The sequence below is a fragment of the Macadamia integrifolia genome, chromosome 2, assembly GCF_013358625.1.
Source record: "Macadamia integrifolia cultivar HAES 741 chromosome 2, SCU_Mint_v3, whole genome shotgun sequence".
Lineage (NCBI taxonomy): Eukaryota > Viridiplantae > Streptophyta > Magnoliopsida > Proteales > Proteaceae > Macadamia > Macadamia integrifolia.
The window spans coordinates 4427097-4452760 of record NC_056558.1 but is presented as its reverse complement, the minus strand read 5'-3'; the positions used below and the strand labels follow the sequence as shown (position 1 = coordinate 4452760).

Genomic DNA, 25664 nt, shown 5'->3' with positions numbered 1-25664 from the left:
AAAAGAAAAAGAAAAAAAAGAACCCTAAAAAAAATCCCCATATGGAACAGTACAAAAAATTAACAAACAAATGGGAAAAGTTACAAGCACAACGCAGAAGAGAAGAATCAAACCCGCCAATATATTCATATCTGTTTCCTTCCAATGTTGCCAGATAAGCTTCACTTGAATCTTGTGCTTCAGATAGCATCCCTTGGATTAACAGAGATAAATCAGACATTGATATCCATTCGCTTGGATCTCGAGTTGCCAACCTCTGAGGATCCATTAAGCATAAATCTTGGAAGGTTGTAATTCTCAGCCACAGACACCGGCTGTTGAGGATTAAGTGTGGGAGGTGGTGTGAGGTTGCGTTGAGCCGGAAGGGGAGGCTGCGCATTGTATTTGTACGGGTCACTGCTCAAACTGCAGTCAATGGCAATGGCATGTAATTTTAACCAAGCTAATGGAAACCTCAACTCAAAATTTACTTTTAACCAAGTTTCAGAAGAGAACAAAAGATAAGTGCAATGGAATTTTTAATAGCATTTAGATGAGTTAGGAATGAACACTATAGAAAAAATATTGAATACCAATTTCTCCCTAAAATCAACATATATAGGCTGCAATTAATTATAAGCGAGCAGTTAGCCGCCAATCCATGATATCCTTGAAAACTTTTAGTAATAAATAGCCATTTTCAAATTTAAAAATATTTAACAATAGTAATTACTTTAGAAAGACAATTTGCACATACGTGGTGGATTCTGCAGCACATATTTCTGCATAAGTATCGCTTAAAGCATTTGTTAGGTATAATCTCATTGTGTAATACATGGTTATTCTATTAGTATAAATAATTTAAAAAAAATAAAAATAAAAATAAAAAATCTTATTGGGAAGAGCAAGTTAAGCAGACAACAGCGAGCCCTTCTATAAGTTTAATCTTTTATTTTTATTTTTTATACTCTATCTTGAACCTTTCTTTCCTCTATTAACTTGAAGTTCAAAATGACATAAGGTTTCAAAAAAAAAAAAAAAATGTTATGTTTTTTTTACTATATCAAAGAAAATTTATTTCACACTATTTTCAATTTTTATTGAAGATGAAACATTCATCCAACATCTTGCACATGTGAGTTTTTCCTTCTCAGCAAAGAAAAATTTAATATGAGGGGAATCAAAAACCCAAAAAAAAAAGTCACCAGAAAGACTTCACTACCCAAGACCCCATACAAAGTCTAGATAACAAAAAGATTCCTCTAGTAGCATATATTTCTTCAGACCGTATGTCTACACTTTTCAAAAATTGAAGCCTAATATAACCAGCCCTGTTCCATTTTTCATAAATATCAAGGCCCCGGTTGTCTCCTTCACAGGATCCACTACTAGCAGCACTTGGGAAAAAGCCCAAAATTTTGCTACCAGGTGGGCTATAGACTGATGTTTTCCATCAGCACATAATTTCATGTGTTTTCTTAGGCAAGAGCTACAATGGCCTTGAAAGCCCTCTCCAAAGTCCATACTTCATATGCAGAAGGGCAGTGAATCCGAAGATGTTCAACAGATTCAGCATCACTTACAGAAAGGTTACCATAAATTCATAATGTTAAGATCTCATGATACCTTGAATGTTGGTGCTACATAGTTCCACCAAAGACTTAATTTATTTCCCAGTAAAGTTGAGCTAGTTTTCTTACTGTAAATTGTACCACAACAGTTGTAAAGATAGCCATCTTAAGAACATCCATACAGCTCAGCAATTGCAAGATACTGGTGATATGATATAATGTCATATTCATAATGGTTCCAGTGGCTACATTATTCACAAGAAGCAAAAATATGACCACAAGAACATCAAGAAACAATTTACTGGAAGTTTTTTTTATTTCCATAAGTTGGTGGAAGAAATAAGAGATGCTATAGGAATAAAACAGTCTTTGTTACTAGTCAGATTTTTTAGGATAATGGAAATGCAACTAGAATAAAAAGAAAAAGGAATTTTGCAAAAATAGTTTAAGTTGTAGAATAGACCTCATATTTTGGTTGAATTGATCATCATCACTCGAAATTTCTCCTGAACGGTGGTAGGGTCTCTGAGCTGGCATAGCGGACCATGGACTTGATGCAGGCAGGTCATCTGAAATATATCTTCTCCTGATCAACTGAAATGATTGATCCGATTGATGTTAATACGTGGGGATCAATCAACAAGCACACAGTTAAGACAAGCAAAGGCAAGGCCAAGCATTTACCATACGGAAAAACTTCATCAGAGCTTCTTTGTCATACCTCGCTTCTTTGGCAGCCTACAGGCATTAAGCAGAACTTAGCAGTCATATATACTACCAACTAAATCAGAAACAATAGAATCAAGAATCAGTTATGAATTATCAACTTATAACTTCAAAGACATAAGTGAAAAACCAGTTCCTCATATATAGAAACACCGTTCTGTCTATCCATTTACACTTGAGAAGAAAAGGCTTTAACAGTTCCATCAGAATTAATCAGGCAGCAGTCCTAGCTCAGCTGAAGCATAGAGCTTTCAATTTTGTTTTCTAATTAGAGAATGCTACTTAAGGTCATTTATAGTAATTCATGGGATGTTAAATGAATTTATAGCTTAGTCCTAACTTATAAGGTAATAGAATATGTGGAATCATATCCTTTGAATAGGAAATCTTTTTTAAGGCATAGAACACATCTGTTTGCCAGCTTGAACCCTCTCTTCTTAAATTGATCCATCTCAAGTAATCTGTCCAAGTTTAAGACATCATTTTGCACAGTTGCTGCTGAACACCAAATCTTAGAGCCATCCATGTTATCTATCATACAACTGGACAGAAGATTACAATATCACGTCACCATGAATTCCCTCTGTCCATCAGCTGTCACCTAAAAGGAAAAAAAAAAAACCCAAAAAAAACTGTCAATTGAAACATTTCCACAACACTAACTGATTTAACCTAGGGAATCTATGACATACAACTAAACACCTTTCTCCAGAAAACCTGATTCTATCTCCATTCGCCATCCTAAAAGCCTTCCAGGAAGTGAAATCCAATTGTTCTTCCAAACTCAATCTCATGAGACCCACACTATAATCCTGCACCTCCCATAACCCACCCATATACATGGGTGAACTGTGAACACCTGTTTCATGGGCATAGAGCTTTATTATTAGTTTCCACAAAATTTCAGTGAGATACCTTTTTTCCCCCTTTTCTTTTGGTGAGACATAATACTTAAACCACCCAATTTCTTTGTTCTGCATAATTTTTTTTTTTTTTTTTGGTAATACCTTTTTCCAGATGAACTATATTCTTCAACTGCATCCCTGATCCACCCTGTCACATAAAAACTCCAAATAAAATTCGTCTATCTTCCTAGACACAGAAACCAGAACTTGCACAATAGAAACAAGATATATATACACTAATAAGAATGTTGTTCATAAAAGCTAACCTTCCATGGTCCCACCCAATGAGAAATACCTCCCCTTCCAACCAGCTGATCTTTTCCATTCTTTCATTAGCTGGACCCCAGATGGAAGAGACCCTTGGATTTGCCCTCCGATAGAGCCCAAGTATGTAAACCGAATCTCCCCTAAAAACCCCATATACCCCACTCCTTCCTTTACAACTTCTCCATTAATATTCCCCATTCCAATAATCACACTTTCATAATATCAATTCTACGAGCAGAAGCCCCCAGCAAAGCCAACTAAACAATATCAGAACACAAAAATCCAGTTTCATCTGCATACTGCAAGTAAGAGATTGATGGAGAATTTAACCCACCCCCACAGCCCCACCCCTTGGATCATCTCCATCTACTATTACTATACCATAATTCCACTTCAAACATCACCCAGAAATAAAAAAAGAGAAGCAAAAACAGAGAATCTCCTTGTCCAATACCATTAGTATATCTGAATTCCTTCCTACTGCTCCATTGATCAAGATTGAAAAGCAGCAGTTAGGAAGCATTCTCAACTCATTTTCCCTGTTTCACACTGAACCCCACGTCACCATCATCACTTTGCCGAAAGATTGCACTCCACGTACGCATATGCTTTCCCAAATCAATTCTAAATTAGACACCCTACCACTTTCCTGAAACATGATCCATACAAATTTCAACACACTATTCAACATATGCCTGCCAATGAGGATCTCAGTCCAAAGTAGAGGAAACTGCACATAGAGGAAGCAACAAATCTAGTCAATGTGCTAATTGCCAGAGCTATTATCAATCCCGTCAGGATTTAGATAAATGCATGAAATAATGAAAGAAACTGTCTGAAAAAACATAAATAAATTTGCTTGAAAACCAAAAAGAAGCTGGGGGGGTGGGGAAGGAATTTCTTTGTGCTTCTTCCGGTAAAGGTGAAACTCTTAAGAGCCTTGAGTCCTTTAAAAACTGATGAATTTCTCCTTTGATATTCTTAATACCAACTCAAACTCAAAACCTTGCTCAAAATTAGTTGAGTTGACTAAGCCAAAATTTTCAATTTGAACCAAGGTAAGACGCTAGCTATGAGGAAATAGCAGAAACCATGGCCCTTGTATAACAAGCATAAAATAAGATATTAGAATCACCCAAATGAACAGATGACCATTCTTATCAAGCACCTCTAGATTCTCTTTTTCTGCTAAATAATGAGTTTTATCAAAAATATAATGGCAAAACTGTAATCTTGCAGATAACAGGGTGGCCCTCCACTAAACACCAGCAACCCAAGCAATTGACGAGAACCCAAAAATAGCAGGTCCACATTATGGCTATTGGATATGGGCCAATATGCATCGAAATCCATGTCTATCCTCCAGTTCACTAACTCATAAGCTAGGAAGTTAATCTAGGACTCCAATGAAAGCGAGAAACACAATTCATCATCAACACCAACAAGCACTTAAAACGCCACAAGGCTGGTAATATTTGAAAATATTTAATCAAATAAATTTACTTACAGCAAAAAGGCCCCCACTGCCAGGAAAGCTCTCTGTCAGAGGAAGTTCTTCACTCGATGGAAGCAAGCCCTGCTTCTCAACCCATTGGCGAGCAGCATCAACAAGATTGCCACTGCTTACTCTATTTCTTTCCTTTGCAGCAATATCTGCTTTGTTACCAACAACAATGTAAGGGATAGGAAGTCCACCAGGCCCACCAGATCCTAGAGGAGCTGAGAATGTTCCAGTAGCTGCAATCTCCGCTGCCCACTTCTGCAAGCTTGTTTTTGTCCTTCTTTGAGAGAGATCATAAACAAAAATAACACCTGAAGAAATCAAGCAAAAAGAAAGTCGTATTTATAAATTACAGAGCATTAAATGATCAAAGGTAAACCAACTTGGAAACATGGATTAAACAGAAAACAACTACTCAAGTTGGGAAGCAACAGCAGAAAAATCTTTCCCTTGCCTGTCATGTACAAGTGGTACTATTTGCATTTTTTTTTTTTGCAGAGGGGGGGGGGTGTTAAATCCACCATAAAATGGCTCCATCAGGAAGCTCCTATTGTATCCAGAAACCATACCTCTCACCCATAACCTTCTAGAATGTCCACCATATTTCAATTTGTCAAACACATCAGTTATCTAACTGACCTGGTTTGGGAAAGGATATCTTTAAATCAGGGCCAATGAATGTACTCCACCAAACCCATCCCTCAGGCCTCAGGAGTAAACACACCACATACTCCCGATTAATTATTGCCCAAAAAAAAAATTGTGCAATCAACCCTATGGCCTCATATGAACAGTATAAAAAGATTGATGAAGAGTGTCATCACTATATGATAGACTACCAGTTCTTTCCTTAATATATGCTAAGGTTTCAAATAACTATCGAAATAAGATGACAGAAACCATTCTGTAATTCTACTTTCTCCGTTGGATCATCCAACTGCAATAAGATTAAATTAGCAATTAAAATTTGTTGAGACCAGTCTTCACCGTTGATTTGTGAATAGAAAAGTGAGCGGCAGTCTTTGTATCGCTCATGTCCTGACACATCCCACAGTTCAACAAAGAAATCCCTCTCTGCATCACCTTGAATGCTATTAGAAGAGCTGCTGGTACTTCCGTAAGTGGTATGCTGGATGACACAAGATTTAAGAATCTTAGTTAAAGTTCTAAGTCTGGCTATAACCCCTAATAGCCTTAGAGAAGATGATTAATATTAACAGTCACCTTCACACCAACTGAACATCCAATTGTTTGAGGAGGGCGTCTGATGGAAGAACCTTGTAAGATTAGATGAACTAGTGAAGTTTTCCCCACACCTGCCAGCAGATTGAAGATGGAAATCAATCCAATGCTAAACAAATAATGCAGATACAAAATCAGTACAAAAGCCATAATGAAATAAGAAAAGGCCCAAAAAATCAGTAATTTAGTTCAGATTTACATCACTTCAGAGGAAAAACCAGACAAAGATGGGAGGACAAGAGAAGGCCATCCTCCAGACAGGTAACATATGTTTGAGGTTAAGACACAAGCACTGATATAGACACACTATTTTAGTGCATCCCAGTCTTAAAGAATACTATCAAAAAGGTTGATCCAGTCTATTGTCTGAAAAAATTGATCCACCTTTCCATTTGAATGATCAGAAAAGTTGACTATGCCATCAGGTGATTTGGCCTAAAAGGTCTCCTAGTTGGGATTATCAGTAGATTATATCACAACCACCTTTATGCAAATGTCAAGTAGACTAAGAAAAGAATGCTACCTTTACATCCAAATCTGATTTAGGACTCATGCCACTCCTCTTCAGTCAATTATAACATTGGTGCCGGCCCAAGAAACCATAACCCTAAGAGAATTAGGGCTAAAATTGGGGAAACACGATAAGATCTAGTGCAGGACAGACTTGGGAGAAAACTGATCTCTCTTAATAGGCTGGTCAGTTGGCCTAGTTTCAATCAGTCACCAAAAAATCTCAGAAACCATCTAAGATTTCAAGGGTGTGATTAGGGTTTATATCAACCATGGGGGAGTCTACTGGTTGGGTATGGAACCGGGACAGAAAAAAGGGCTTTATCAGAGAAGAGGGGGGAGGGGGAGCATATGGTATCCATGGATGATGGACACTGTTTGGTAGGCGGAGAGCACAGAAACAAGGTACCAACGAGGATGTAACCCTGAGATTTTAACAACACAACACACAGGCTAGCCACACAATCAATCTTCCTCAAAACTCACTGAATTCTCATTCAAATCATCACAAAACTCAGTGAAATCTCATTCAAATCATCATAAAACTATGCTTACAGCAGAGTACTTGACCCCATTTATAGACAAACTTCTCCCTACTTTCTAATTTTAACATTGACTTAACTCTAGAAACTTTCCTAATTTCCTAGACCTGAGAAGCAAAATATGTGAAAATAGAAACTTTCTAAAGTTTCTAACCAAATTCAAAAGCTCTCTAAAAAACTTAGAAATATCTCAAAATAGAAACTCCATATGGAATCAACCAAACCTAAATATTCAAGAAAACAGAAAATATGAAGTAACAGAAACTAAAACTATCACCTAATCTCGTGCATACATCAGATCCTTCATACTTGAGCTTATAGAATTGAACCTATACAACCAAAAACCCAATAATACTTGGCCCAAGGCCCATATAATCCAATGAGACCCTGGAATTAAATCTAATCAAGCCCAATCAATCAGACTTGGCTGCATCAAACACATAGATCTCAACAGCTCTTTTTGTTACGAATATCAAGAATAAAACAAATTACCATTGATGTCAGAGCCTTATAACTACTATTTTGGTCTGTCAGTGCCACAATGTCAATCAGGCATTCAACCCAATGTAGACTCTTAAGTCATATCATCCATTAAAAGGTGGATGAAGAGAGAGGTTAGAAATTTTTTTCTGGATGAATATTAGATACTTAATTATCTGCAAAAAAATAATTAAAAAATTAAAAATTAAATAAAAATATGTTTGCCGCAGGAAATTCAGCAAAGATAAGGGACCATCCTAAATAAAAATTGATTTGAAACATCACTTACCATTGAACTGCTGGTTCCACTGGAAACCGAGTGAGAATGAGGTGGCTGAAACAAGGGTCTCCTCCACCCAAGGATATGTTATGAGATTTTGTGATCTGGTGGAGTAGTCCTATGATCTCCACCAGATTCAGAATCCAAACATCAGACCCACCAATGACACAGTAAAATTTAGCCACAGTTTTAGGAGCCGGTATCGGCCGTGATCGATATCGATACCTGACCGATATGTATCAGTCGATATGGTATGGATACAGTTTTCTTTAGATGAAAAAAATGGTATTTTGATCTGGAATCGGGTCGATACAGCCAATGCGTATCTGTATTGGTATTGGCAGCAACCAATAACATGAACTAAATGCATGGGAATAGCAGAATTAAGAACCCAAATGAGTCCCATGATATTAGCTCTATGGGATTCTCCTACACCTGTGGTGGCTATGAAAAACAAAACTGTAACATCAATTCTATTCTTGAAAATGTAGCCAATACTTCAAGTGCCATAGAAAAACAATCAGAATTCTGTAAAACTGCAATCTGGAAGGATCTTCAACTGAGAAATCTCCAACGAAATAGGGGATTACCCTGAACTACAAATCAATCTCTCCCAATATAATCAATGACAAAAGTTCTACATAAGATTGCTGTGGAAACTCAGCTAGCCAACCAGTTGCAAATGATGATCTCAGCTGGATAAGAACCATCATGGAAACTTCTTGAATGATATGGCTCCCGTACAAACCAGAAGAGTGGCAACAAATAAGCATCCCCATTGCCCCTTCCCCAAGGTGAGAAAAATACCAACTCCATGAAATCTCAACAATATCACCTGGAATCGACACAACTTGTACCATTTTTTCAAAGAAGTGGCTCCAAATAGATCGAATTAACCACTACGGTGACTCCTACCTTTTTCAAGCCACACACACATTCACACAAATCTAAAGATGAGTTCATAGCTTCCAGTTTTCACTTCTCTGATAAAGCATGCAACATGTTGACCTTTATAAGAAACCTCCCAGTCGAGAGCATGTGACACCACCAAATTCTAAAAAAACTTGTGAGGGAAAAGAACTTGGTTCTGGGTTTCAGTTGGCAAAGCCTAAGGAGGACCTATGGGAGTAAAGCCAAGTTTTTCAAGTATGGTGAGTTTCACATTATTTATAGCAAGTTTCACCCCAAGGTCATCAAAATGCTTCCATTATTCGTTGTTAATGTGTACCAATTGCACTTTCAATTATCTAATTACTTTGGTTTTGTTGTTCAATTATTTCGCTTGATTTTGTCAAGCGAAATTCATAAAACTACAGTACCCTCTGAAAGTACTAATATCAGACTCATACTCAGACCACAACAGTTAAGACCAACTAATCTTGAAGTCTTGATCCGACTGGTACTATAAAGACAAAGCACAATTTAGACCCGATAGTAAAATTTCATTAACCAGATCTCACCATGTGAATACTGAATATAACAATTAACATCTGATAGCTCACCAGAAAGAGAACACAGAAAACGTAACTTCTAAGATTCAACCCGAAATTCATAACAAATGAAGAAAGTTACAAGGAAAAGGAGAAAAATGAAAAGAACCAAAGTTCATAATTGCACACCTGAGTCTCCAACGACAAGCACTCGAACCTGCCCGCAAGGAGGACCACCATTCGGCTCCTTATTTTCCCTTTCACGGTCCCTCCAAAACATACTTTCGTGGAACCAACTCCGCCGAACTCACTTCTCCCAGTGAGAGAAGAAAAGAAGACGCAATTTCCTTACCTAGTATTTTATAAATCAAGTCCCCTCAAACAAACACAAACTCCATGAATAGCACTGGATTATCAAGATTTGTATCCAAAATCCTGGTCTACCGTCCATATTAAGAAAAACCTGGGCCAGGATCCAATCTAAAACTGAAGAACCAAATTACTTTACACATTGCATCAAATGAAAATTTAAGATTTCTTCAGAAGCTACTCAATTTCTCGATTCCAGCATCCAAACTCGAGATCTATAAAGAAATAGCAAGGGATCTCCGCAAGAACGAATCTTGACTTTACAGATCGTGATTTTGCCGTCCAAAATACCAACTGCAATTTAGGTCTCGCCGCAAATTCGAAGACGATACCATGAAATGTAAATCTCTAAACAATAAGTGATTGATGCAGAGCAGAAACTAAAGAATTTGACACCGAAGAAGTGAGTTGAAATGGAGAACCGGAGGTGGTGGTCAAGAGGATAAATACAGAATATATCGTTGAGTTCTTGATTCATGGCAAGGAAAACGAGTCGACTCGTTCGCGACTAACGGGGAAGGTCGAGTTATATTATTATAAAAAGAATCAAAACGTGAAAAATACGCCGTCAATACTCTCCCTGGGTCTTAACGATCTTTTTAACGATCATGCCATGCACTTTATTTTATTTTATTTTATTTTATTTGAGTTACGTGGAAAATTAAACTGTGAATTGTATAATCTGAACGTGAATTATATAAGATGACCTATCCCAATCAATTGGCATATCTTAATTTTTAGTAAATTTTTTATTGTTTATGAAGTCAATTATTGAATTTTATATTATTTGATTTTAATAATATCATTCTTATATGAATGGTCATTCCTATATATCTTCATGTTGCTATAAATATGTGTTGCATGTAAGGGTATCAACGTTGAAGTAGAATCAATAAATTGAATTAAAATTAGTTGTTTAAAATTAATTGCATCAACTGCAACTAATTGTTTCGTTTTGGTTTTAAATTTTAATAATTAGACTAGTTTTAATTTTATTGAGAAATTGTCAATTGCTAACTAACCAAATTATTCAACCAGTTCATCTGATTAAACTAATTAAATATATTATATTTCTTTGAGACAAGGAGAAAGAGAGAGAGAGAGAGAGGCTAGGAGATGTTCGTCTATCAAATTAGATTAATTCCTCGTTCTTTCAATGCCAAAATTTTTAGGTTTTGGGAATAAGAAGATGCAATGAGAAAAATGATTGACATTAGTAGCCAATTAAGCCAATTTGATTACTAATTGGTTTTGATTTAGGAAATTATAATAAGTTGAGGCTTATTAACGTTCGGTGTTGTTTCTTCTTGCCCTTCTTTGATGATCTGTCTCTCTAAGCAAATTTTTTGAAAGAGTGAGTTGCGGTTGTTTAGAAGAGGTGAAGATGAAAGAGAAAAACAAATTCATGGATTCCGACAATGCAAGGATAAGAGCCAGTGATTGTCAAACCATAGAGAATTTATGCCCAAATTCAAATGGCCGAGATTGATCCATTTTGGGTTTCTAGGGTTCATGTCAATTTTGTTTGAATCGGAATCAGATCAATTGAACCCAAATCCGAACCCGATTCCAAAATTAATGACCTTGGCTTTGGAGTAATCCAAGACCAACTCTGGGTTTAGGAGGGCAAAGTGTAGCCTGAGCCCAAGCCAACACCAGTCCAAGCAAGATTGTTCAAGTCCATAGCCACCTTTGGGTTGGCGTAGAATTAGAGTTTTTTAACAAACATCTTGCGGGTCCTATGGGCCTGCGATAAGACAGTCAAGGTGCAAAAATGGGAAGGTGCAAAAGCCCATTTACATTGAAGCCTCATTGCCTTTTAAAATTCCAGCATTCACCTATAGAACATCATAATGCAAGTTGTATGCTTAAAAGCAGGGGTATAAGTTTGGCCATAGTGGCATGAACTTGCCTAGAGTCTGAAAAACATTGATCCTAGGTCATGGTTGTGTCAAGCCTAGGCCCAGCATAGCCTGGCCTGATCCTGAGTTATATAATATGTTATTGACTTATTGTGTTCATATGTATTAAAAAACAAAAGAGAGACATTGTGGTATAATGTTTCCCTCACTTAATATATAAAGTCTTTTTAAAACCTTAATCCCTGGCAAAAATCAGGGCCAACTCCGCCCCAATCACCATCAATCAGATCCGAGTTAGGTTGGCATGAACCCGACAAGATTGGGCCTGGGCTGAGATATCTCAACCCAAGCTAGGGTTGGGTTGGGTCTAAGCCGAGTTTAGGTGACATAGGGTTGGGGTAGGGCTTTAAAAAATCCGGCCCAACCTGGCCTTGTCTCACCCATACTGAAGTTTGAATCCATTTCCATTAAGCATTCACTTCGATTGGGGTGTTTATGTTTTGCACAAGGCGTATGATAAAGTAACGAAGCCTCTATGACTGGGCCTAAAACCTAGGCCCAGGTCAAACCCTATATGACTGGGCCAGGTATGAGGCTTAATGGGCCAAAACGACCCATTCGCAGTTTCACACCATTAATATTACAATGGTCCTTTGGGAGTCTATAATGACACTTAAATTCTTGAAGAATGATATATGACCCAGGTCAAAGTACGAAGCCCAAACCCCACGCATAGGGAGGGGGTTGCAGGTCGATAGAAATAATGGTGCCCAGTAGCAGTTATGAGTTGTGACTTTGACATTGCTATTGAGGCTAACTGCTATGAAATATTAGTATTGAAGGAAGGAATGGTGATTCTTTCTCTTTCTCAGGTACTATGATCATTAATCCTTACCTAAAAAATGAAAAGTGCTATCATTATTAGATATTGGAGAGGTGTGGTTCTTAAAAAATTTCTCTAGAAGTGAAAAAACATTGGGTCCTAAGTTATAGGACCGAGTTTCATTCATCCATTGTGAAGGAAGAATCCTTCACCATTACCACTGGTCTTGTCTAACTAGACTAGGGAGGGGTGTTCTTGATGGGTGGGAGTTTATGATGACGCGTGATCCTAATCACAAGTCAAATCATCCTTGGTGGGGGGATTCTTCATTCTTCAAGGGTGAAGGAAAAACTTTTGCCTAGAAATAGATGGTAGAGTTTGATTTTTCTTTAGTTCTATATATTAGTTGAAAAGACTGATCTCTTCCTTGGGTGAAGGACTATTTGAACTTTTTCTAGTTTCCTTTTTTCCTTTTACTTGACTAGAAATACCTCTATCTTCTAGAAAAAAAAAATTATTTTGTTGTTCATTTGGATGACTCACTTAGGTAGGCTTTTCTAGTGTAAGCCTATCTATCTACTATGGTATGGTTTGGAAGAGACTGAAATCTCATGGACATGCCAATAAAGGTCGCAAGGGCCCCTCCTCCTATGTCAAGTTTCAACCCAAATGGAGTTGGCCAAGTGATAAAACAAAGCTTTGAAACTTCTGAAACTTTTTTGAAAATAAATGAACAGCAAAATGATAAGAGGAAATACAATATATTGAAAGATAAATGATTGAATTTTAACCCTAAAACTTGACATATTATTGATGAAGAGTTCCCTATATGTCCAATTGAAAGAAAGAAGAGAGTCTTCATCCTTCTATTGCTGGGCTAGAGACTTGGTGCTACTTAATATACTTGGCTCCAAGATAACTTATCAAAATTGGAATCTATTTAATCATACTTACCTCCTGATTAAAATGATAATATGATAAAGTATAGCTTTGATAATCAAAGTTGTGCATGCACATTAAGGCTGTGTTTGGTAGCCAAGAGAAGAAAAGAAAAGAAAAAAAAAAAAAAAAAAAGGTCTAGAAAAGAGAAGAAAAGAAGAAAATTAAAAAAAATAGAAACAAAATGAAATGAAAAGAAAAAAAAAATTATGTCTGTTTGGCTATTAGTACAAGAAAAGAATAGAATTTTTTTTTTCTTGTGTTTAGTACACTTTTTGTACTTTTTTCTTCTCTTGGCTACCAAACACAGCCTAAAACACAGAGAGAGAGAGAGAGATAGATGAACTAAACTAATCATCTAGATGTATTATAGGATATTCTAGTAAATTAAATTACAATCCCAACCCACATAGAGAGTGAGAGCTATAGAGCAGATGCACTGCACTAACCATATAATAAGTACTTTACATCATCTATCCCTTAATCCAAATAGAAAATATCTATATAAGGTGGCGGCTAAGTCCCACAACAGATGATCTATATTTAAGAAGATGAGTTTGAAGCTTGTAAGGTCCATCCACTTGGAACCATGAGTGGAACTTGGTTATAATAAACCACACAAGGGCTTTCATGGTTGTGGATACCTTCATAGGTCGTTATCACAAAGCTTGAATCTTCTCTGTCCCTCTCCACTCTCTTCTTCACATGGCACCCTCCACTTGCACACCGGTAGTAATTCCTGCCTTACCCAAATGAATATGAATATTAATCAATCGCTCAACTACACAGTATTACAATCTTCTTCAGAATATTTTACTCTGAAACAATAACCACAAAAGCATAACAAGAAGCCTACCAATGACTAGTATTGTTACTTTCTTCGTGTAAATAGGTTTGAGAATGGTATTGCCCACTCTGTTTCTAAATAAACTGTGAATTATTCTCATTACGGTCTTTGTTGGGGAGGGAGTCCTCCTATCCGGAGGAACTTTTACAGCTTGTAAGTCAGTTTTTGCCTGATGAAGCTAAATAATATTTTCCCTTTAGGATGTCTGGAAAGGACTCATCATATTAGATTTACCCCTTACTTTCTTCGTCTCATCCGATTGGAAAATCTGATGAACATAGTATAAGCTTGTTGTTGTTGTTTTTGGGTTGAGCTAATTTTTATTCTCTAATTTCATATTTTGATCCTTTTTTTTTTCTCTCTTTGTTTGTCGAGGCCTAGTGCCTCTTGGTTGTATTTTATCCTGTATTTTTTTTTTTTTTCATTTTAATATTTTTATTATTCACAAAAAAAAAAAAAAAGACAGCTCCATAAATGCTGGTGTGTTAGGAGGAGAATCGAAGACTTCGAAGGGGAATGGAAGTGGGTTTGGGAATGCTTTAAGGAAAATACCCCTTGTGACATGGTAAGAACTAAGAAAGCTCGTTTTTTGTACAACTATCACATCTAGATGAAACGGAACATAAAAAGATAGACTAATAAATCTAGAACTTTGAGTCAAATTTGAGATTGTATTGTCATTCAAACCCGAGGTAAAGTTAATATCCTCTCCTTATAATTGTGTTGATTCCTGAAGGAATAGGCACATTCTTTAGGCCGTGGGATCTTCCAATTTTCTATTCTTGTTGGCCAAACTTTGTGTGGTTGTATTCTTAAACATTTTTTTTTTCTCCTTCCTAAAATAAGGGGAGTTCTCCATTTATTCTTTGCACTTTTGTTGAATATAATATATTATTATTCTGATAAAAAAAATATATAACATATTAATTATTCATAATAAAAAGAACATATCAAATGCTAACACATACTTCAATATGTCTGAATTGAAAAAAAGGACTTGGTGGACTGTGATGGAGCTTAAAACCCATTTGCACCTTCAAGTTGATGATGATCTTCTTTTACTTTTAAACAGAAGTGGATTTATAACAAAATTCCTGTAAGCATCATATCAGAACTAGTGAACAAAATTTGAACAATATTGACAATCATATATGGATTACATCAAATCAAACCATTACATATAGTGGATACAAAGAGCTGGCGGCTCACTATTATTGCATTTATCATCATCTTCCTTTCTCTACCATGACGTTTTGATGGTGTCGTCATCAATCTTTTAAATTTCAACCTAAAAATGTTATTTCCAAACCCCATCCCCCACATACAATCATCCCAACTAGACTAGAAGAACTACCCACCAGAGCCATTTGCAGGTTAGAGATAATGGAGAACACCACAAAGCCCTAACAAAATAGATTAGATTAAAAGCATCCATGAGATATCTTTGAAGTAAGTTTGTAACAGATGCTATGAACTACTACTCTCCCTCCATGGATCTAAACCCTATTGCAGAGGTTCTCTCATTGTAAAAAGCCAGCAAAGAGAAAACAACACTAGAAGGCTTCACAGTAAAGAAATAAGAGAATTTTGCAGATCAGTCCCTGTTGGTGAGTATCACTCTTTTGTTAATGGGTTTAGTGCTTTAATTACCTTGGGTTTGGACTATTCTTCACTGACTTCTTCCCATATTTCCTCCATTTGAAGCCATCATCCATGATTTCAAGCTCAGATTTAGTCCTAAATGCAACCCTGAAACCCACATCCATTTTGATTCTCTTCACTTCACTCTTACATTTTCTGCAATAAAAATAAACAAACAAACACAGAAAATTAGGGATAATCAAGATGGTGTATTAGTAGTATAGTGGATAGGTTAGTGGGTAGCAGCTGTCACTTGCATTTCACTGCTTGTGGATGCACTTCCACTGTCTCCGTTCAGATCATAGCTGCTAACTTTTTCAAGTTGCAGAATTGGGTTCTGTAACTGATGATTATCACAACCAAAGCCTATGTTGGTTGCAGTTGAATCTTCCTCTGACCCAGCCTCAGGTATCAGGTAATCGGAAAGATCGAAATCTGGTGCCGGTACCGGATAATCCATTAAAAGATGATTGTAATTAGGGTTTTGGTTAGGGTATCCAAGGAAGTCTCTTGACTGGAAACTGAAGCTGGCCATGGTGGAAGGGAAGGGAAGGCTCTAAGATGTGGTGAGGGGTCTACTTCAGCTTTAAGCCCAGACTTTTATATATGGACACGTACATGTATTTATACCATCTTGACTACGTGCCTTCATGGATACTTTCCTTGCAAGGTGTAAGAAACTTCTTGGATTGGTGCCACGTGTCTATTCTATCGTGAAGGGATTGTAATCGTGACGTATGCTCTTACTTTATTATGAGGCACGGGGACCACAGTAATACCTTGTCTTAGCCAATTTCGCTTATTGGCGTGTAGTATTGTCGTGGGGATGTGATGTGTGTGACAGTATGACTAATTGTAAGGCTCCGTTTGGAATTGTTCTAAAAAATCGTTTCTGAAGTTTTTTCGTTCTATTGAAATGAAAAAATAGAATCTTATGTTTGGTGCATTTATGGTTTGTTTCTGTTTTTTTAGAATAAAAAATGAAAAAAAAAACTGAAAAAACGAGATTGTACGGAACTCCATTTTGGAGTTCCGTCTTTCCAGTTTTGTTCCATTTTACAAAAAAAAAAAATTTCGATAAAAATCTGAAATTTTGAAACACTATTTTTTCGTTTAAAACTGCATTTTGACACAAAAATTGAAATTTTCATTTTTGACACGAAACGACGTTTCTAGAACAGAAACGATACCAAACGGGCCCTAAGAGTATCCTTCTTTAGGTTGAAATTAGGGTTTTAACAGACAGATGGGTCCGGGCGACATGGATTTCACCGTCCAAGGAAAAAATTTGGCTGTTACCCAATTGTAGAACATAATCCTATTGATAGCTAAAGAAATTGGATAATTCATCTTTCTCTTTAGGTTCATAAATGTTATTTCAAGTTTTATTATTTTAATAAAGTTGGAGTAAGATTTAAGTAGAATTTGTTCTTATTACCGAATGGAAAACAATATTTACGAAGGTAAACAAAAGTAAACTCAATTTTTCTTCATCTACAGTGAAGAAGGAATCTCTTCACCATTGCCATTAGTTGATCTTGTCTACATAGACTAGGGTGGTAGGTGTTTTGGATAACATATAATAAGAGGTTAGAGCTTATAATTGCACAAAATTATGATCATAAGGTCTAATCACCAATGATGAGGAGATTCTTTTTACTCCATGGCTGAAACGAAAATTATCCTACAAAAATAAAGTAATGGAGACATCAATAGATACTTTCATGCTCCCTCAAGAAGGCTTGTGCACAAATATGACATGATACTATAATATTTTAACTGTTAATGTGATATGATCATATTGGTCAAGTGATTTTCTCACTATATTGTTAATTTGTTCTATACTCAATACTCTTTAGGCATTCAACGTATGGGTTTTAAATTTTAAAAGAAGACCTGGAACTAAGTCTAGGAGGACCCTTTAAATTAATAATCTACAAGAAATACCTTTTCAAAAGTAAGAGAATCCATATCTGATGAACTTTAATTAAAAATCCTTGTATTCATTTCAACGTTTATAATTAAGGATGATGGGTTCCTAGGTTTGCTTGGTCCAAGTGGAAGTATGCAGGTGCTTTTGTGATGCTGGTGTTAGGTCGTTTGGGTAATGGGTAGAAATAAATGGAAGGAAAGAGAAATGAAGTTTTATAAAATTATGATGACTGTAATTTATTTAAAGTGATTGTCTGAATGACGTTTTCATAGATGTATTCAAGATTTTTTTTAATAAGTATATTTAGAATTTGACATTTATTTTTAATTGCTAGTTGTCTTATTTATAGAAGTAAATAATATTTTAAATTAGAGATATAAAAGGATTTTCAAAAATAAATTGAAAATTACTTATCACTATATCATTATCAAAAGTTGACACTGTTATTAGTTTCTTTTTAGTACATAGTGAATTGACCAAACTTACCTTCATTGAAAAAAATGTGTTATACTAAAAAGGTAGAAAGATAAGATTATAGGATTTGACAAGAGGTGTCCATGTCAATAAGAAAATCTCTTACTTAAGACTCTAATTATTTTATTTAGTATATATATATATATATATTTTTTGGGGGAGGGATCACAATGACCCTAATGTGCACTTTCCTATCATTGAGGGGGGTGGGTGATTGAATTGCCTAGTACGCAGCGTTTAATGTGTGTGTGTGTAAGAGAGAGAGAGACAGAGAGAGAGAGAGAGAGAGAGAGCTATGTGAGAGGATGTGTGAAGGAATTTGCACACTAGCATCATAGGTTTTTTTTTACCTATTTTTATTGATGTAATTTTTATGGGATTCGTATTCAACTCAAAGCTATTATGTTGAAAACTATAGCAAAATGATCAATATGATTTGGGATATTTAGAGATAGTTACAAAATCATATATTAGGTGATGATTACAAATAAATTTCATCTCAGTATGGAGCAAGATTTCCTCTTACCAAGGGTGAAGCAAAAATACACTCATCTAGGGTCGTAAATACTCTGCTTCCTACTCTATGAAGTTGATAATACGGTTCTCACCTTAGATCCATTGGCATTCTGTGGGTAAAGGGAAACTGTCCCCTTTAAGTATTTTCACTTCTCTTCCCTTAATTTATTTCTCCTGTAATATGATAGAGCTTCCATGTCAGTTAATTTGCAGAATAAGTATATCTATGCAGCCCATCATTTACTCATGAGGAGTGTTTGTCTTCCTACCTAAGAAAAAAAAAGGATTGTTGATCTTTAGAGATGGCTTAAACTTAGGTCAGGTCTGAACAGTTAGGGGCATGGATGCTTTTTAGTCACTTAAAAATGTTGAACAAACCCCAAAGAAAAGGGGGGGGGGGTTACGTCTGGAGATCCCCCTTCTAAATCTCACTGGTACTTTCAAGTGACCAAGAAGTGACCTATGCCCAAAAATTGGAGCCATAATATTTTGAATAATATTGTCTGCAACTTCCATAAATTTTTACATGGTTTTTATAAAAATTCTTATTCATAAATTCCATTTTATATATTTTTTAAAATTTTGGCGTTTTTTGTTAGATTGACAAATAAGCACATTTTAACATAAATGGAGTTTCATAAAAAGTCTAACCACGCATATTATGAGAACTGAGCTCTCATTTGATGCCAAGATTACTAATGATTGAAATACCATCACAAATTTGATAAAAGAACATCTCAAATTTTGAAATAAATGTTGAATTTTGCATCACGTGTCAATAATTTTTTTTTCATTTTTTAATATTTATACAACTTTGTGATACACATACAAAAATGACCTTATTATATGTAATTTTGCTTGAATTTAAGAATTTTGACATTATCATTTGGTTTTATTCACCCTTTCATGTGTGTTATATTTTAAAATAAAATAATATTTAAAATATGATTGAGTTTTCCTTCATTCATAGTAAAGGGAGAGTTCTTTGACTGAGACTTTCGGATGATGTCCGAAGGGTAGATGGGAATAGTGGGGGAGAGGGGTATTATCAACTATTTATTAATAGAGTCGACAGAATTAACAACCATTGATGGTTGTAATGTTCCTTCATCTGACAGTACAAGAAAAATTTCCCTTAAATATATACCTATTTTAGCTTTTCTTTGGTTTGTATTCCCCTCATCTATATTTTGGACTATTTTCCAAATTATGTATTTATATATATATATATATATATATATGAAAATTAAGTACCACACAAAGGGTTCATACACTCACAGAAAACCTATAAAGGCGTCCAAGTCAAACTGCAGGGTAATGGAAATTAAGTCCCACAAAGGGTCCATACGCTAACAAATCCTACAAAGGCCTCAAAGTCAAACTAGGGGTGTATGGAAGTTAAGTGCCATTAAGCATCATTCACATGTCTTTTGTATGATCATTGTGTTCGTCCTCTTTATGTTCATGTAGTTGTTCCATTAAGTTGGAATAAAGCTTTGTTATGGTCACTGTTATTTTGTTATGGTCATTGATATTGGAAAGATTCATACACTGGCAAATCCTATAAAGGAGTTTTTTTTTTTTTTTTTTTAAATAAAATAACAAGGGGTCTATGGTTGACATCTCCAAGTCAAGCTAAGAAGTCAAAATGAAACCTCTCACTTAAGTCGGAACTTTGAACCTGACCTGAATGGAGAAAGATGATGAGCCATCAGTTGGTATTTGGTACTATCTTTCGGTCAGGAATTGCTCAGTAGATACCAAGTCAAACTTCCAAAAATCAAGACCAATCAAAACAGTGTATACCTCCGGTCAAGTCGTATCATTCATGTAGTGTACCCTTTCAGCCTACGAGAAGGGAACAAAAGTGTGGCTGTGACTGATTATCAAAGTCAAATTCTCATCATGTACCAACCACAGCAACCTTTCAGAGAGGGGGCGGCTACTGACACTGCTTCTCTTTCTGTTGTGCACCTGTCACCCAACAAGGACAGTCGAAGACGCTCCATTTGATTTTGTTTTGAGAAATGTGTTTTTTTTTTTTTTCTTACAAATTTAAAAACGTTTTAAAAACTGTTTGAATTTTTAAGGTTTGTTTGATAATGTTTCTATTGTTTCTATTTCAAGAAATGATAGGAACATCAATTTTTGTTTTTAAAAATAAAAATAGAACTAAAGGTGTTAGATAAGTTATATTTCTAAAAGTCGATTGTAATCAGCAAAAGAATGACTACCATTCGTGTTTAGAAACATCACGTGTTTTGTCTAGGTCGTTTCTTGAATCATAAATAAGTAGAAATTTCAATTTCAATTTCTAAGAACAAGTGAAACGAAATAGTTTTATCAAACGTTTTTTGTTCCGTTTTTTGAAACATTATCAAACGGGCCCTAATTTCATTTCACTTGTTTTTCTAAATAGAAATATAAATTTATGCCTATTTTTGTGGATAGAAATAGGAATGGAAAAACAAATTAAACTTATTTTTCTGTTTCTAAAAATAAGTGGGAGGGACAAAAATATGAAAAACTTGATACTTCACTTGGGGCTCGTTTGATAATTTTTTTTCCGTATTTGTTTCAAGAAACGACAGAAACATAAATTCCAGTTTCTAGAAACAAAAACGGAATTGAAGGTGTTTAATAAGTCATGTTTCTAGAAGTCGATAGTAACCAACGAAAGAATGGCCACGAGTCGTTTTAAAAAATGACGAAACAAGTCGCCTGGGTCGTTTCTTGAACCATAAATAGGCAGGAATTTCAATTTATATAAACAAGTGAAATGAAGCAGTTTTATCGAACGCTTTTTGTTCTGTTTCTGGAAACATTATCAAACGGACCCTTGATCTACACCAACCCCAACCCCAACCCCAACATATTATTGAAACTTCTCACTACCCAGAAGCGACGCCTTCAACGTGGTCCTGGACTACCTTCATCTTCTGAAGCTCATCTCCACAAAGCATATATGCAACTCGAACATTATGCCTTCACTTGTGTTTTGAACCCGAGAGCACCCCTATCACACTGTTGAAAACGTTTTTAGAAACAAAAAATTTAAACACCTTTTTACAATTCCAAAATTAGTTTTTTTAGTTCAAAAACGAATTTTTCTGTTTCTAGATACAAAAACAGTAGAAACAAAATCAAATGGCCCTTAGTTCTTCCTCCTTCCAGTTTGGTACATGAGCTGCTTAAAAGTCTGGGTACCAGAGCACTTGACCATTAATGCTAGTTTTGAGCTCATCCACATAATTACTTTTTAGAAGCAATAACATGGAAGGATTCAAAGGGGTCGTCACTTTCCTCTCATTTCGTCTACAGAAGCTGAGAACTGATTAAAGAAGTTGCAAGGAAATGCCTAAAAGTGTCCTTAAAGAGTGTAAAAGCATTGACTCAATATATATATTGATTGTAACCCTCTTCTATTATTCCTAATCTTCTTCGTTTAAAGTGCATTACAGAGAGGATTGCATGGACTAGGGAGGAAGCTTCTCATACTTGATGACAATGATATCTCCTTAGAAATCTTTCTTGGTTTCACATCAATGTTTATATGAAACGAAGTTGTTTCCAGTGGTCAAGATAAAGTTAGGCCAAAACCCTTACCTTTCTCATCGATGGTGTCTAGAATATTGATTGGACTTGGATCTTTGAAGACCTTTGAATTTCCTAGTTTCTACTTGAGATTTTTTACTTGGCTGAGTTCTGTGAAGTCAGTCAACTAGGGTTTTAATATATGTTCAATATAAGTGCAAAGAACGTGCAGAAATACTTTTGATCCAATCCCATGTTGATGGGTTTAATAGTCAGTACAAAGAATAGTGCCTGAGATTCCTATTACTATGGAGTCTGGGAGGGTTATAATGTATGTAGTCTTACTTCTATTTTGTGGAGAATCTATTTCTCAGCTCAAATCCATGAAGACATAACCATTAGGTTGCGATGTACACCTTTACCATTGCATGAAGGTTTGCCTTCAATTGTCAATGTAAAGAATATTTTACTGAAATTAATAATTGATGAAACCTTCGATTTAAGAACCCAAAATTGAGATTCGGATTGGTAAAAATTGGTCCAAATATGTTATAACCCTAGTTTTACAAGAAAAGGGAAGGACCTTTCTTTTACTTGGGTTAGATTCTTCTGGCTCATACATGATCGGGTTCTAAATGTCACATCAGGAACGCATTGAGAACCAATAATGCGACATTAGGGCTGTGTTTAGTAGCCAAGAGAAGAAAAGACAAGAAAAGAAAAAAATACAAACACTGTACTATTTCTTTGGTTTAAGATATTCTCATTATATTTGGTATGTCTTGAACCAAGAGAAGATTATTTTTTGAATTTCAAAATTCACCATGAGAATGGTGAAGTTTTCTTGTGTTGAAAAAAAAAAATCTTACTTAAAACACAAGAAAATAAGAAAACTTTTTTTTCTTCTACTGGTAACCAAAGAGACAACTTTTTAATTTTCTTTCCATTTCATTTCTATTTTTTTCTCTTTTCTAATTTTTTTTTTATTATTATTATTTTTTTCTTTTCTTCTCTTGGCTCCCAAACACAGCCTTGGGCTGGTTGAACTGTTGGGTTGGCAGTCTTGATTGGAAATTTAGAATATGATCAGCATATTTGTAAACCGAATTCGCATACAATTGGGCATAACTTGCGCCTTACCAACCCATCCTGGAAAAAAAAATGACAAAGTTGGACCAGTCAACATTGACAACTTTGATCGATCATCATCCAATCGAAACACTGCCAATGCATGACTGGATTTTTTTCCCTTTGGGGTGGGGAGCAAGGGGCACGGTATTGGTATCGGGGTATTGGAATCTATCGATACCGTTTTGGATTGAATCGAATTGATCAATTTTACCCTTGCTTTTTTAAAAGGTATTAGTTTCTACTATTTTACTCCTGAAACAATATAGATTCCGATCTAGATCGATAAAGGATCAAGGATCAATCTCAGTCAATACCAATACAACTGATACGAGATGATACTTAAAACCATGGTGAAGAGAATTAAGCGGACCTGATTTGTTTCTATTTTTCTTCCTGTGGATTATATGGCTGGAATCGACTTAGAACCACCTAAACCTTACGAACCCTTGTAATTTCTGTCTTTATTATGTCTAAAACAATAAGTAGCAGAAAATATTTAGAAAAAAAAAAAATGACTTTCATAATCTAAATTGCAAATATCATCACTCATTTAAAACATGAGATTTCATCTTTCAATGACAATTTATTTTTGGTGCATCCAAGTCCGGTCCACATCCAAGTCACTTTCAATGGAATCAAGTGGTCATCTGACATCTTAAAGTCTTCATCTTTTGGTTCTAACCCAAAAATTGTACAATTGGTATATAAATGGCCATTCAATAAGTCCAAGAGTTTTCTAATTTAAAATTATTCGTAAGATTCTCTCTCTCTCATGTGTTGCTCCTCTTTTGAATGGCAATATATGTAACGTGACATGTGCAAATTTTTTTTTTTTTGGGGGGGGGGGGATAATCCTCTATATATAAATAAAGGCATCCAAGGTCGTAGAGGTTTTTAAACCGGGATTAACAATGAAATATTCAATCCAAAACCTTAAGTTATTGAATTGAAAGTCCCTAATGGTATATAAAATCATCTTTAAGTCCTTGAGTTTTCTAATGTGAGATTATTCCTATTTATTTTACCAAAGAAAAAAAAAATCTTATTTTCTTGACACTTTTCTTTACATGTTGCCATCTTTTTAGACACGTTGTGTTAGTTAATTATATTACAATTTCTTACAAAAATAAAACAAATTGCAATACAAAGCTTTTGCAGTAGAAATTACTATGATGTTGTAGTATTGATCCTTAGCTGAAATGAGACGGGGATAGACTTCAAATAAATGTTGAATCACCACCACAACAATTGAAGAAGCTTCGATCAGAATTGAGGTTGAGTCACACTTGTAGTGCTGCCTTTAAGGTAATTGATGCCCTCTACTGCCAAGTGTTGTTCTACATCTCTACCTTCAAGATAAAACAACATTCCACTAGAAGATGAGACAGTTCTTTTAGTCCCTTTTAGGAGCAAATAACTACAGCACAGCAACCCCCTCTAACATTACACAAGACTTAGAGAAAATAGAATAAAGAGAAAGACTTGTATGGTTGCAAAGAGTAGAAATAGATGGAGTGTCAATGCGTGAATGTGTGTCTCTGCTTTGATTGGGTTTATATAGACCCAAAACCAACCCTTACACCCTCTTGGATTCCTCAAGAGTAACCTCCAACTAATGGCAAGTTGATTGGAGAATAATGTCATATGGACATGAATTGAGAATTAATTTAATAAATTGAATTAATCCCAATCAATTCCTTAACCCACCTCCCCACTCATGATAATGCCCATGAATGAAATTTAGAGCTCTCATAAGGTGTTATTGACCATTTTCTAGCCCACCTCCCCACTCATGGTAGTGACAATGAATGGACTTTAGGGCACCCATATAATGACATTAACCATTTACCTCTATTTGGCAATAACCTATGACATGAATTAAGAATTAATTTCATAAATGAAATTAATCCCAATTAATTCTCTTTGCCCACCTCTCCATTCATGGTAATGGCCATGAATGGAATTTAGAGCACCCATAGGGTGTTATTGAATCTTTTTCACTATCTTGATCCTAAGGGTCTCACACCATTATAAGTCATAAAACACATAAAAGAAAAACTTCATCTTGAAACTTAATTATAATAAAATAAATATAAATTTTAACACGTAGCAAGACAAATAACCTGTGTGGCTCTTCTTTTGGGTGATTGTACATAGTTTTT

The 25664-nt window shown here is 35.5% G+C and overlaps 2 protein-coding genes across 7 annotated transcripts; both read right to left on the bottom strand.

Moving 5' to 3' along the window:
• Nucleotides 1-6: 6 nt before the first annotated feature.
• Nucleotides 7-10309, bottom strand: LOC122087631 (small GTPase LIP1-like). 5 transcript variants are annotated; one of them, XR_006142793.1, is made up of 8 exons: nt 9623-10309; nt 6174-6265; nt 5937-6078; nt 4956-5260; nt 3448-4178; nt 3284-3329; nt 2235-2288; nt 2062-2144 (listed from the first exon to the last, which is right to left on the bottom strand). XR_006142793.1 is itself a non-coding variant. In XM_042656833.1 (7 exons), exons 1-7 carry the CDS (start codon nt 9711-9713, stop codon nt 213-215), a joined length of 1008 nt encoding a protein of 335 aa, XP_042512767.1. In that variant the 5' UTR covers nt 9714-10303; the 3' UTR covers nt 7-212. The 5 variants fall into 5 exon arrangements, 1 of the variants encoding a protein (XP_042512767.1); XR_006142789.1 differs by lacking the exons at nt 2062-2144; nt 2235-2288 and adding exons at nt 2295-2877; nt 2979-3135; XR_006142798.1 differs by lacking the exons at nt 2062-2144; nt 2235-2288 and adding exons at nt 2295-2877; nt 2994-3135.
• Nucleotides 10310-13785: 3476 nt separating this feature from the next.
• Nucleotides 13786-16485, bottom strand: LOC122089300 (probable WRKY transcription factor 75). Of its 2 annotated transcripts, none has more exons than XM_042658911.1 (3): nt 16172-16485; nt 15924-16070; nt 13786-14165 (listed from the first exon to the last, which is right to left on the bottom strand). In XM_042658911.1, exons 1-3 carry the CDS (start codon nt 16447-16449, stop codon nt 13970-13972), a joined length of 621 nt encoding a protein of 206 aa, XP_042514845.1. In that variant the 5' UTR covers nt 16450-16485; the 3' UTR covers nt 13786-13969. The 2 variants fall into 2 exon arrangements, with proteins under 2 accessions (XP_042514845.1, XP_042514855.1); XM_042658921.1 differs by having other exon boundaries at nt 14054-14169.
• Nucleotides 16486-25664: the final 9179 nt, after the last annotated feature.

Coding starts and splice junctions, on each gene's coding strand:
- LOC122087631 (XM_042656833.1), bottom strand. CDS start 9,713: ATGTTTTGGAGGGACCGTGAAAGGGAAAATAAGGAGCCGAATGGTGGT. Junction 5,261..5,936: donor TTTCTATTCACAAATCAACG/GTGAAGACTGGT, acceptor TGATTTCTTCAG/GTGTTATTTTTGTTTATGAT. Junction 2,145..2,234: donor TGATGAAGTTTTTCCGTATG/GTAAATGCTTGG, acceptor CAATCATTTCAG/TTGATCAGGAGAAGATATAT.
- LOC122089300 (XM_042658911.1), bottom strand. CDS start 16,449: ATGGCCAGCTTCAGTTTCCAGTCAAGAGACTTCCTTGGATACCCTAAC. Junction 16,071..16,171: donor GCATCCACAAGCAGTGAAAT/GCAAGTGACAGC, acceptor TTTTTATTGCAG/AAAATGTAAGAGTGAAGTGA. Junction 14,166..15,923: donor AAGAATAGTCCAAACCCAAG/GTAATTAAAGCA, acceptor TGGGTAAGGCAG/GAATTACTACCGGTGTGCAA.